Below are 13,112 nucleotides of genomic sequence, written 5' to 3' on the forward strand. Positions count from 1 at the left end.
CCTCAGTACCACATAAGCAGAAAAAGCCAGAAGTGATGCTGTAGCTCAAGAGGTAGAGTGCTAGCCTTGAGCAAAAGAAGTTCAGGGACAGCGCCCAGGCCCTGAGTTCAAGCTCCACAATTGGAAAGAAAGAAAGAGAGGGCTGGGAAGGTGGCTCAGTGGTAGAGCGCTTGCCTTGCATGCCTGAGGCCCTGGGTTCGATTCCTCAGCACCACATAAGCAAAAAGAAAAAAGCCGGAAGTGGCGCTGTGGCTCAAGTGGTAGAGCACTAGCCTCGAGCTGAAGAGCTGAGGGACAGCGCCCAGGCCCAGAGTTCAGGCCCCACGACCTGTCCTCCCTAAAAAGAGAGAGAGAGAGAGAGAGAGAGAGAGAGAGAGAGAATGGAGGGAGGGAGGAGGAAGGAAGGCAAGGAAAGAAGGAAAAGAAAAAAGAAAAGGCTTGTATTGAGCTTAATGTTCAATCCCACAGCAGAAGCAGCACAAGAGAGTATCTTCCAGCCAGCTCTGAGGAGGTTTTCTAGGTCTCTGTGGGTTTATGGGACCATAGCCAGTCCTCTTTCTCTTTTACTTCCTGGCTGATGAAAGGCGCTCTACCCCTCATTCCTACCATGATGTTCTGCCTTGCCACAGGCCCAACACACAGGGCCAATTGATCATGGACTGGAGTCTCAAAAACTCTAAACCAAATAAACTTTTTCTCTAAGATAATTTTTCTCGGGGCTGGGAAGGTGGCTCAGTGGTAGAGCACTTGCCTTGCATGCATGAGGCCCTAGGTTTGATTCCCCAGCACCACATAAGCAAAAAGAAAAAAAGCCAGAAAAGGAGCTGTGGCTCAAGTGGTAGAGCGCTAGCCTTGAGCTGAAGAGCAGAGGGACAGCGCCCAGGCCCAAGTTTAGGCCCCATGACCGGACCCCCAAAAACAAAAAAAAAGATAATTTTTCTCAAGTATTTCACTATAGTGACAGAGACAGAAAACTGAATAACACAACTCCAACTCTTTCTGTCACTGCTGCCTTGATAGCTCTTCAGTGGAATAAGTCATTTTCCAGTAACAATGGGTAAATGTTGCTGACCTTGGCTATTTAGTTCTAAACAGTTTTATGAAAATGGGAATATCCTATAAAGAAAAATTCTGACACATATTCAAATATGAATTCTTAACAAAGAAAAATATGACCTTTGGTTTTAATTTTTTTAATTTATTATTAATTCCTTATAAAAGCAACTGAAATTTTGTGCAAATCATACTAATAGCTGAAACAAATTAAAACTGTACTCTCTATATTGATTGGCATCAAATTTAATACTTTACTATCTTTCAGTTGGTCAAAATGAATTATCTCTAGAAAAACAAGTAACAGAGAAGAAGCCCATAAATCTACAATTGATTGAACCAATACACTCAGCAGAAAAATCAGAAAGATTCAGTCAAATGCAAGTCACTAAAAATATTTTGCACTTCCAGGCACCTATGGCTCACACCTGTAATCCAAGCTACTCAGGAGGCTGAGATCTGGGGATCAAAGTTCAAAGCCGACCCAGGCAGGAATATCTGTGAGACCCTTATCTCCAATTAACCACTAGAAAATTGGATGTGGCACTGTGGCTCAAGTGGTAGAGTGTTCACCTTGAGCTGAAGAGCTGAAGGACAGCACCCAGGCCCCAAAGCCCACAATCAACAACAACAAAAATAAAAGGAGAGAGAACCGGTTATGTGGTGCAACACCACATCTGACAGCACATCTGCAAGTGCTCACGTGGGAACTTACCCCTGTTTTATCACACAAGCGTAAAGTATTAAATGACCCAACAGCAAATATCTCTCCATCAGGTGCCCAGGCAACTGAGGTAATGGGATGTTCGTGAGGCTGTGAGTTGTACAGAAGGCGGCCATAACTATCCCACACCTATAAAAGCAAATTTTTAAAAAATCTTTTATAACAATCATCCCATTACTACAAAGAACTTTGTCCTTAAATAAAAATGAAGGAATCCTAATCATAAAATATAAGCAATAAAATATCTTTACTATTATAGAGAAGGGATAAAAATATAATGCATTCCTTGAACCTTAAATATCTCAAAAAATGTATTATAATTTTCAGATTTTGCTAAATCATAAACATTAAACCCATCTATTTTAAGTGTTAACTTTACTTACTTTTTGAGAAATTTTAAATATTAGTATATTTAAAAGTGATAAAGCAAATTCCATAGTGCCATAGGGTTAAGAGTAAAAGTTTGAGCTGCTAAATATTTCACTTAAATTTCTTTCTGTTCAATGAGAGCTCTGTCAACTTTGTCCAAAATAATTGAATTCAATTAAAGTTCCCGTAATTGCAGTTACTTTAAATTCTCTCCTGAGGCCTGGGAGTATACACCTCAGTGGTACCGAGCTTGCCTAGCAGGTGCCAGGCCCCCATTTCAATCCCCAGTACTTCAAAAAGAAATAAAACCTTACTCTCCACAAGTTACTTTGGTCTAACTTATCAAGATCCATTGTTTTTATAACCTGACTTATGGAATTGAAACCTTTTTGTACAACTATTAATAAAAAAACAATGTTCTGAAATAGACTAGATTTGGTAAAGCAGTAAAGTTTTTTTAAATTTTAACAAGCTGATTAAAATCAAGGCACTAAAACCAGAGGCTGAACGGATGTTGCTACTTATTAAGTTAAATTTTAAATGTGAATGACAATTTTTATAGTTGGGATTTTAAAATACCAGTTAAAATTAGAAAGTTAGTTGTTAGGTTATTAAAGGGAAAAGACTGAAAAGAATATCCATATATGCTAAATACTTTTCATCTACATGCTATTCTTTGATCAAAAACCTGTAAACAATTACATACCTTATATTTGCAGTCTTCACCAGCAGATAAAATAAGATCATTGACTGAGTTCCAATCTACTTTTAAAATTATGCCATCATGGGCTTTCCACTGTAAGAAAAAAAAAAAGACAGTATAACTTTAAAAGTTTTCTAGCTGTGCACTGATGACTCATGCCTGTAATCCTAGCTATTCAGAAGACTGAGATCTGAGGATCACAATTCAAAGCTGGCCTGGTCATGAAAGTCCATGAGACTCTTATCTCCAACTAACCACCACCAAAAAGCCAGAGGTGGAGCTGTGGCTCAAGTGGTAGAATACTAGCCCTGAACAAAAAAGCTCATGTATAATACCCAGTCCCTCAGTTCAATTCCTAGGACACACACACACACACACACACACACACACACACACACACACACACACACACACACACACACACACACACACACACACACACACACACACACACACACACACACACACACACTGGTTGTTTTCTGTTATAAAAGGATATTTTATTTATTTATTTATTTTTTGTAACAGAGGTCTTACTACATTGCTTAAGCTGGCCCTGAACTCCTAAGCTCAAGCAATCCTTCTGCTCAGACTCTTGAGTGGTTAGGACTACAAGAGCACACTACTACGTCTAGCTGTTTGCTTCTTTCTAATACTTTATTCCTTCTAACATTCTGCGCTATGCCTTATTGGCTGGTGCCATCTCCAAGTTACATCAATGAAAGCAGCTCACAGCACCATATCTACTGTATAGCTTACATTTCCATTAAATCGCTCAGTTGCCTAGATTCCAGATGGAAATCACTTAGTGTTAAACTATTTGAAGCCTGACATTTATGTGAAAAAACTAAAACAAATGTTATATATTTCAGATTATCAATAGAATCCAAATCTGGCTGCATCCTTTGTACAGTTGATCCCATTACTGGTACTGAGATTCAGTCCAGAGCCTCAGACAAGCTAAGTATGCTCTACTACTGAGCTATATCCTACCTTGTTTTCTTTTGCTTGAACTCTACTGTCATTCTACATATCATTCTTTAGTATGTCTTCAATTTTTTCTGAACATTCTCTTTATCTTATCTTTATGGTCTCTGCCTTTTTTTTTTTTTTTTTTTTGTTGGTCGTGGGGCTTGAACTCTGGGTCTAAGTGCTGTCCCTCAGCGCTTCAGCTCAAGGCTAGTGCTCTACCACTTGAGTTACAGCGCCACTTCCGGTTTTCTGGTGGTTTTATTGGAGTTTCACGGACTTTCCTGCATGGGCTGGCTTTGAATCTCGGTCCTCAGATCTCAGCCTCCTGAGTAGCTAGGATTACAGATGTAAGCCACCAGCGCCCGGCAGGTCTCTGCCTTTGGACTGTCCTTACCCTTTATAGGTTTGATTCACAATTGTACTACTACTGAGAATTTATATGTTCGAAATACATTAAGAATGCATATACCAGAAAAAATTTTGAAAAAAAGAATGCCTATAACCGGGGACACCAGGAGCTCACATCTGTAATCCTAGCTACACAGGAGTCTGAGATCTGAGGATCCTGGTTCAAAGCCAGTCCAAGCAGCAAAGTCCACGAGTCTCTTACCTCCAATTGACCATCAAAATGCCAGAAATGGAGCTATGGCTCAAGTGGTAGAATATCAACCTTGAGCAAAAAAGCTAAGAGACAGCACCAAAGCCCTGAGTTCAAGTCTTAGTACTGATACCAAAAAGAAAAACTAAGTTTTCCATGTATTTGTCCCATCTTATCTTTCTTAAGTACTATTATTGTTTTGCTTGTTTTTGTGTGGGTCTTGGTTTGTCATTTCTAATTTACGAACAATCCTTCCTCGGGGATCCTGGGCTTAGAACAACCTTTCCCTTTTCTCCTTGGGTGGGGGGCTGGGGTGGGGGGGATGGGAATGGATGGGAAGGGGAAACAAAGGAGGAGGCTACAATGCTTGATAAGAAATGTACTCATTATCTTGCCCATGTAATTGTAACCCCTCTGTACAGTATTTTCACAATAAAAAATTAAAAAAAATACTGAACTTCTATACTAACTCTTCCTGCTTTCTGAACAGCACAAGAGAAAATGTAAATGCAATATTTTTCATTAAGTTAAATATTCTGTTATTCATAAAATTCTATATACTTAATTTGTTCTAAATATTAGGCTTACTTTCTATATTATACGAATACTCTCTTTAAAAGCTAAAGCTCTTAAAGAGAGCTCAGTGTTTGACAAGATAACTTATAACGATAACTAAAGAACAACAACAACAAAAAAGTTGATGGGCATATGACAAATACTATAAATCCAACATTCTAGAGGCTGAGACAAGGCCAGCCTGGACTACCTAGTAAAACTTTGTATCAAATAAAGTAAAAAACAAAAAAAATCTAAGCAAATCCAAAAGTTATGATTTCGTTTAGTTTCAAGTCTATACAATGGAAGCTGACTATAAATGTAAAAGACTCCTAGCTGTACTAAGTCATGTGAAAATTCAGAAATCCAAAACATCTTCATGATTTACTGGTATGATATGAATTGGACAAAGTAATAATCCTTCTTGGAAACATAAACAGATATTCCCTAATGTATAATAAAGGTTAATAAAACTACACACTTAAAAGACCTCAGACTGTAAAAAAAAGACCACCCAGAAGAAAGAGATTTTAAGTAACTACTAGCTTAACATGTAGGTAGATCTGGATAGCAATTTACAAATACCTGAGCAGTACCTGTGAAACTTTTGCATTTGGTTGGAGAGGTTTAATGATGAGCTGCTTGCCTGCGGTGTAAAGAACCTTCTCTGAATCTGGGCCCCAGGCTACTGAATACACTGGTGTTCCTGTCAAAGACAGAAAAGGAAAAAGATGCTGAACAACTTTCACTATTAGGCTGTGTCAGTCAGACTTTTTCATTGTCGTGACATAATACTGATGGAACTAATGTAAAGAAGGAAGGATAGATTTCCTCACAGATTCAGAGGCTTTGGTCTATCATGGAGGGAAGGGCAAGGTAGAGGATAACTTCTCAGCTCATGGCAACCAAGAAGCTGAGCAAGAGACAGAGCGAGAACAAGCTATGCCCTTCTCAGATACTCTCCCCTGTCACTAGCTTCCTCCAGCCAGGCCCTACCTTCCACATTCAACACCTCACCACAGATTAGTCTATTCACATTTTTAATCCACCAGCGGAACAAACTATTTATTAGAACTTTCACAATCTAAAGGTCTTTGAAATTAGCTACAAGGTGCTTTTCTAAATCTGCTGGGCATTTCTCAATCCAATCAAGCTAACAATCACAACTGAGCATCAGTGGCTCACACCTATAATCCTAACTACTCAGGAGGCTGAGATCTGAGCATCACCACACTAAGCCAGACAAATAGGAAAGTCCATGAGACTCTTATTGCCAACTCCAAAAAGCCAGAAGTAAAGGTAAGATTCAAGTGGTAGAGCTCTAGCCTTGAGCAAAAAAAGATAAAGGACAACACCCAGACCCTGAGTTCAAGTCTCAGTACTGACACAAAACAAAAAGTAAATTTGAAAAATAAATGAATAAAAATTAATATCGAGACTGTTACAAGGGCCAATAAAGGAATATGGGGTGTCATTTCATTTCTTCCTTTTATAGTAGCCCTTTTAAACTGGAAAAAGCTTGATACTGAAATACAGACTGAGCTAATATTAATAAACAGAATTTTATTAATAGTTAATATTTTAAAAATCTTATGACCCACTGGCAATGCTATATTTTGTTTGTTGCAATCAGAGTCTATATAATCCAGGCTAGCCTTGAACTTGCCATCTTTCTGCTTCTGTCTCCCAAATGCTGGGATTGTAGATCTGTACTACCACCACCAGGGGCATGCTATATTTTTAATTTAGTTTTACTGTAGAGGCTATCAAGTCTTCCTGACCACATTAAGTTACACTTTCCTGGGGCTGGGAAGGTGGCTCAGTGGTAGAGCGCATGCCTTGCATGCCAGAGGCCTTGGGTTCGATTCTTCAGCACCACATAAGCAAAAAGAAAAAAGCCAGAAGTGGCACTGTGGCTCAAATGGTAGAGCGCTAGCCTTGAGCTGAAGAGCTGAGGGACAGCATCCAGGCCCAGAGTTCAGGCCCCATGACCAGACCCAAAAAAACAAGCAAACAAAAAAAAAAGTTACACTTTCCTGGAGTATACGCTACATTTTAACAGACACAGATCCCAGGAAGCAATTCAGTAAGCACAAGTCCCTCCAAAAGTCACATACAAGATGTGACTTCAGGCCTCCAGTGTGGTAAAAGACACAGTTGGGCATAGGATGAGGAGCTAGAGATGCTTTCATCCTCAATTTGTGGCCCGATTAAGTCAGCTGTGTCATCATTTCCTAGTTTATAAACCTGTTTTTAGAACACTTACCTGCCCCTGTTGGGACAAGAGACTAGTTCCTGATTCAACAATAAGACTACTAAAGACTACTAAATAATAAGACTACTAAAGAACAGGAAAATTTGTAGCAGAAAACAAAAGACGTTTATAGAGGAAAGTTAAGTAACTCCTTTGTATTAACATACTATTTAATCATATTCCTAGTATCAAATACAAGCAATGGGAACAAATACAGAGTTCTTTATGATAAACAAGCAACCCTAAGTAAGATCAATAGCTAAGTCTTATTATTAGTTCATCTCTCTTACTCATTAAAAATACAAAATAGGTATCACATTAAGAACAAAAAAAGGGGGCTGGGAAGGTGGCTCAGTGGTAGAGCGCTTGCCTTGCATGCCTGAGGCCCTGGGTTCAATTCCTCAGCACCACATAAGCAAAAAGAAAAAAGCTGGAAGTGGCGCTGTGGCTCAAGTGGTAGAGCGCTAGCCTTGAGCTGAACAGCTGAGGGACAGCGCCCAAGCCCAGAGTTCAGGCCCCACGACCAGACCCCCCCCCCCCCAAAAAAAAAAGAACAAAAAAGTCTTCGTGAGGCTGGGAAGGTGGCTCAGTGGTAGAGTGCTTGCCTTGCATGCATGAGGCCCTGGGTTCAATTCCTCAGCACCACATAAGCAGAAAAAAAAAGCCAGAAGTGGCGCTATGGCTCAAGTGGTAGAGTGCTAGCCTTGAGCTGAAGAGCTAAGGGACAGTGTCCAGGCCCAGAGTTCAGGCCCCACAACCAGACCCAAAAAAATATATATATATAAAAAAAAGAGTCTTCATTATGCCCTTTCACTTAAATAAAATACTCATTGTGAAACTACTGTATATCTTCATTCATTTATACATATTACACAGAAATGGTTCCTTTTTAAGTGGAGATGAATATAGATATGTAATCTGTATATATATATATATATATATATATATATATATATATACATAAGATATGTATATATATTCTGTGTGTGTATGTTTCTTTCGAAAAATGGAGATGAACAACATAGCTATGTACATTTCCGCAAGAATAGTCCTGATACAGACCACTGTTCAAAGTGGATGAATTGGCTTCACAAAGAAATGAATGATTTATCTTTCTTTAAAGTCTGTTACTTTTTAGAAAATAATGATTTCTATTATGATCAAATCCATCCCACTAGCACTTGAGACAAACTCAAGCATATAAAATGTAGTTGTAACATACTTATGAAAGCATGAATTATTCCCAGTGTTGAACTTCATAGTGCAAAAGTCAGTATAAAAATTTTTTTGGTAAGAAAACAATAAAAAAAATGTGAAAAAAAAATTAAGTTTCAGATTATAATAACTTCAAAACAAAAATTTAGCAAATTGCATATCAAGATGTACTATTATTAGCAGAGATGGACAGACACACAAATTAACCTTATAATAACTAACTAATGTCTAGCTTTTTGTATTGGGAATTTTTATTTATGCTCCATTTCAGTTAAGGCACTCAAAAAGATCTTGTTTTTCTGACTCTGTACACTAAAAGCATGTGACCTTTTTGACATTTTTTAAGAAACCACACGCACCTGGGGTTGTGTTAAATGTCAGACCCTTATCTCTCTGTAAAACAAATTATCTAAATTCTTTCAACCTGTTGAAGGCATTTTAAACCACAGAAGAGGAGACAAAAATGTATTTCAAATGTTTAAGGAAGTACTTGGTCAAACAGACCCTGTTTTTCAAATTCATACTATAAAGGTATTCCATCAAAGTATTTCTGTATGTTTTTAAAAATGCATTTGAAACAAACTGTTCAACGTTAACTATCAGCTCTGAAAACAGCAGAGTTCTATGAATAGAAGGCCTACAATGAAGTCTGACACTAAAAAGTACTATCTGTCCACCGCTACTACCGGAAACAACTTTGTAATACAGTAAGTAGCCATGAGTTTACTGGGTTGTTTGTTCCCCTTGCCATTCAATTTTTTGGCCAAATTATTAAGAGTTCAAAAACAAAAGAATTGTTTCCTTTCTTGTATTTGTAGAAGACTTGTACTAACAATAATTAATCAAGGATTTATCTATTCAAAACAAGAACATGCTTGGTTATGTTTGTCACTAGGTCAATTCAAGAGAAAGCTTAAAGAAAGGATTTGTTCTTTGCTTTCCAGGCTCAGTCACCTCTCCCTCTGGGTGGAGGTAGGGTCTCAACACCCCTCACAGAATCTCTTTTCGTCTTTCGCCTTTATGTAATTGACTACCAAGTTAACATTTTAGCCTCTGATGTATTACTCATTTCTACTTGCCCCAAAGAAACCTCCATACCAAAATTTCAAACTCCACATATTCAAAATCACCCTCATCTCCACACACACTGTACACTATTCTCCTCTCTGAACTTCTCACCCCTAAGGGGCATCCATCCCTTTCAGCCCCTGGGAACTATTACCACCACCCCCTCAAACCTGAAGCAGCACTAGCACAGAAACTTTCATCTAATTTGAAAGGCACATTTCAGCTAATTTCAACTTCCTCCAATTTATTCTGCATGTCCTGCCAATGTAAATGTCCTAAGAGACAGTCATGTCTCGTAGTCTCCTAGTGTGCATTTTCTTTTACGGTTCTGTATGTTGTTGCGGTTTGAATATGAAATATCCCCCTAGGCTCATGTATAACCTTTGGTTCCTAACTGGTAGTGCTATTTGGGGATGTGGTTGAAAGTTTAGGAGGAAATAGATCACTAGTCCTTGGGAACTGTATCTTATTAAGGGCCCTTCTATGTCTCTCTGCTTCCTGTTCACCATAAGATAAAAGACCCTTCTCCACTCCTGCTCCTGCCATCATGCTTTACCTCATGATAACCCAGAAACAAAGGCCAGACACCACAGACTGACACCCTTGAAACCAGGAGCCAAAATAAGTCTCTCCTACTCTTTGGTTGTTTGTGTGAAAATGAAGCTAATACGTATGTTTGCAGAGTAACTCCACACCCTTCATCCAGCACCCAGGGCTGTCAGGGTCTTCCCTCTTCTGGTGGCACCACCCCTCATGCAGCCTGCACCCTGGTCCAGTGTCTGCTCCACACATCTGACTTTTGTGCCTCTTGTTCTACCGTCTTCATGCTTCTGAGCATGCTAACTTCCTCCACAGCTCTGAGGCCAAAAAGCCCATTTTCTTACCTAATTTCTTCATCCTTCAAAAACTTGGTAAGAGTCAGGTGCTGGTGTTTCATGCCTATAATCCTAGTGACTCAGGAAGCTGAGATCTGAGGATCACAGTTCAAAGCCAGACTGGGCAGGAAATGGAAGTAGAGCTGTGGCTCAAAATGGTAGGGTGGGGCTGAGAATATGGCCTAGTGGTAGAGTGCTTGCCTAGCATGCATGAAGCATGGGGTTCAATTCCTTAGTACCACATACACAGAAAAAGCCAGAAGTAGCACTGTAGCTCAAGTGGTAAAGCGCTCGCCTTAAGCTAAAAAGCTCAGGGACAGTGCCAAGGCCCAGAGTTCAAGCCCTATGAACAACAACAACAACAACAAAAATGGTGGGTGCTAGCCTTGGACACCCAAGCCCTGACCCCTATGACCAACAAAAATGAAAACAAAACTTGATAAGATGTTACAATATTTTCTGGAAAGCCTTTCCAATAGTATTTAAAAACAGGCAAAGGAATAGATATTTCTCCCAAGTATATATATATATATATATATATATATATATATATATATATATATATATATATATATATATATATATATATATAATGTCCAATAAACAGATGAAAAGATATTCAATCTCAGTAGCCATCAGGAGAATACAAGTCAAAAACCACAATGAAATACCACTTTCACAAACAATAGATTATAATTAAAACTACAGACAAGGGCTAGAAGTACAGCTCAATGGTAGAATGCATGGTTAGAATCTTTGAGGCCCTTAAGAATAAATGAAGAAAATAAAACAATGCATGAAATCCAAGGTTCAATCCTTAGCACCACAAAAAACAAACAAAGCATTAAAAACAAGCATTAGGAAGATATAAAGAAACTAGAACTTCATTTTCTGCTAGTACATCCACTTTGAAAAAAAAGTTTAAGGAAGATTTTTTTTTTTTATTTGGGGGGGGGAGGGAGTCAGTAATGGGCCCAGGCCCAGAGCACTATCCCTCAGCTCTTCAGCTCAAAGCAAGCACTCTACCACTTGAGCCACAGTGCCACTTCCGGTTTTCTAGTGGTTCACTGGAGATAGTCTCACGGACTTTCCTGCCGGGGCTGGCTTTGAACCATGATCCTCAGATCTCAGCCTCCTGAGTAGCTAGGATTACAGGTGTGAGCCACCGGCACCCAGCAAGGAAGATTTTTATGTATGGTAAAATGAAAATTTCTGCAAGATAGTTCATGATTCAGGTGGAGTCAAAAAGCAAGAAATATACAATAGCATGCAGCCCCTTGTTCATAAAGGGAAAGTATGTATTTACTACACAAAAAATGGTAACAGTATTGCCTCTAAGAATGTGAAGTAGGTAGCTACAGAACAGGGTAATATAAAAGACAAAGCAAAAGTCTCATGGACTTTCCTGCTCAGGCTGCCTTCAAACTATGACACTCATATCTCAGTCTCCTGAGTAGTTAGCATTACAGATGTAAGCCATTGGTACTTGACTTTTTTTTTTGGGGGGGGGGGGGGGGAGGGGAAGCAGGTCGGTCTTGGAGCTTGCACTCTAGGCCTGGGCGCTGTCCCTGAGCTCTTCAGCTCAAGGCTAGCACTCTACCACTTGAGCCATTAGTGCTATTTCCAGCCTTTTCTGTTTATGTGGTGGTAAGGAATCGAACCCAGGCCCTCATGCATGTGAGGTAAGCACTCTACCACTGAGCCACCTTCTCAGCCCGGCACCTGACTTTTGTTAAAAGGAAATTCATGTATTATCCTCTGTGAATTATAGATTTTCTACTCATGGATAAATATTCTACTTGGAGACTAAGGTAGCAAAGATTTAACCTCAGAAGAGAAACATTGTGTGGCATTTCTGGTTATTTCTGTTAACATTGGGTTAATGAATAGTTAAAGAAATGTGAGGGGCTGGGAAGGTGGCTCAGTGGTAGAGTGCTTGCCTTGCATGCATGAGGCCCTGGGTTTGATTCCTCAGTACCACATAAGCAGAAAAAGTCAGAAGTGGCACTGTGGCTCAAGTGTAGAGCACTAACCTTGAGCTGAAGAGCTGAGGGACAGTACCCAGGCCCAGAATTCAGGCCCCACGAGGGGCAAAAAAAAGAAATGTGACTTGACTTTACTTTTTACAACAAACGAGTTTTTAAAGGAAATTTGGAAATTGTTCATATCCAGTTGTAGATGCTTCACATCGTAATTTTATCATATAATTATAAAGAACAATCTGTAATGGGAAGGGATGGGAAGGAGAAACAAAGGAGGAGGCAACAATGCTTGATAAGAAATGTACTCATTATCTTGCCCATGTAATGGTAAACCCTCTATACGGTATCTTCACAATAAAAAAAAAATTTTTTAAAAAGAACAATCTGGGGGTTGGGAAGGTGGCTCAGTGGTAGAGCGCTTGCCTTGCATGCCTGAGGCCCTGGGTTCAATTCTTCAGCACCACATAAGCAAAAAGAAAAAAGCTGGAAGTGGCACTGTGGCTCAAGTGGTAGAGCGCTAGCCTTGAGCTGAACAGCTGAGGGACAGCACCCAGGCCCAGAGTTCAGGCTCCATGACCAGACCCCCCCCCCCCCCCCCAAAAAAAAAGAACAATCTGTAAGTCTTTCACCAACCTGTCTCTGCAGATACACACCTGGTCAACATTTAAACTACTTCCCTGACTTACATAAAACCTAATTATGAGTATTATCTGCCACAAAGGAAAGGATTATACACAAACTGAA

General features: G+C 39.4%; 1 protein-coding gene across 4 annotated transcripts in view; it reads right to left on the bottom strand.

Annotated features, from left to right (window-relative positions):
- Positions 1 to 13,112, bottom strand: part of Ift80 (intraflagellar transport 80) — a 63,523-nt gene that overhangs the window by 35,265 nt on the left and 15,146 nt on the right. For all 4 annotated transcript variants that reach the window (XR_006148280.1, XM_042685800.1, XM_042685802.1 and 1 more), the window contains exons 6-8: positions 5,571 to 5,680; positions 2,853 to 2,942; positions 1,769 to 1,906 (exon numbers count right to left, since the gene is read on the bottom strand). Coding sequence is in view for 3 of the 4 variants with exons in the window: in XM_042685800.1 (XP_042541734.1) it covers positions 1,769 to 1,906; positions 2,853 to 2,942; positions 5,571 to 5,680 (338 nt within the window). In the remaining variant the exon portion in view is untranslated. The remainder of the gene's footprint in view (positions 1 to 1,768; positions 1,907 to 2,852; positions 2,943 to 5,570; positions 5,681 to 13,112) is intronic.

This window comes from Dipodomys spectabilis, unplaced genomic scaffold, assembly GCF_019054845.1.
Source record: "Dipodomys spectabilis isolate Male_0828 unplaced genomic scaffold, ASM1905484v1 ptg000095l, whole genome shotgun sequence".
NCBI lineage: Eukaryota > Metazoa > Chordata > Mammalia > Rodentia > Heteromyidae > Dipodomys > Dipodomys spectabilis.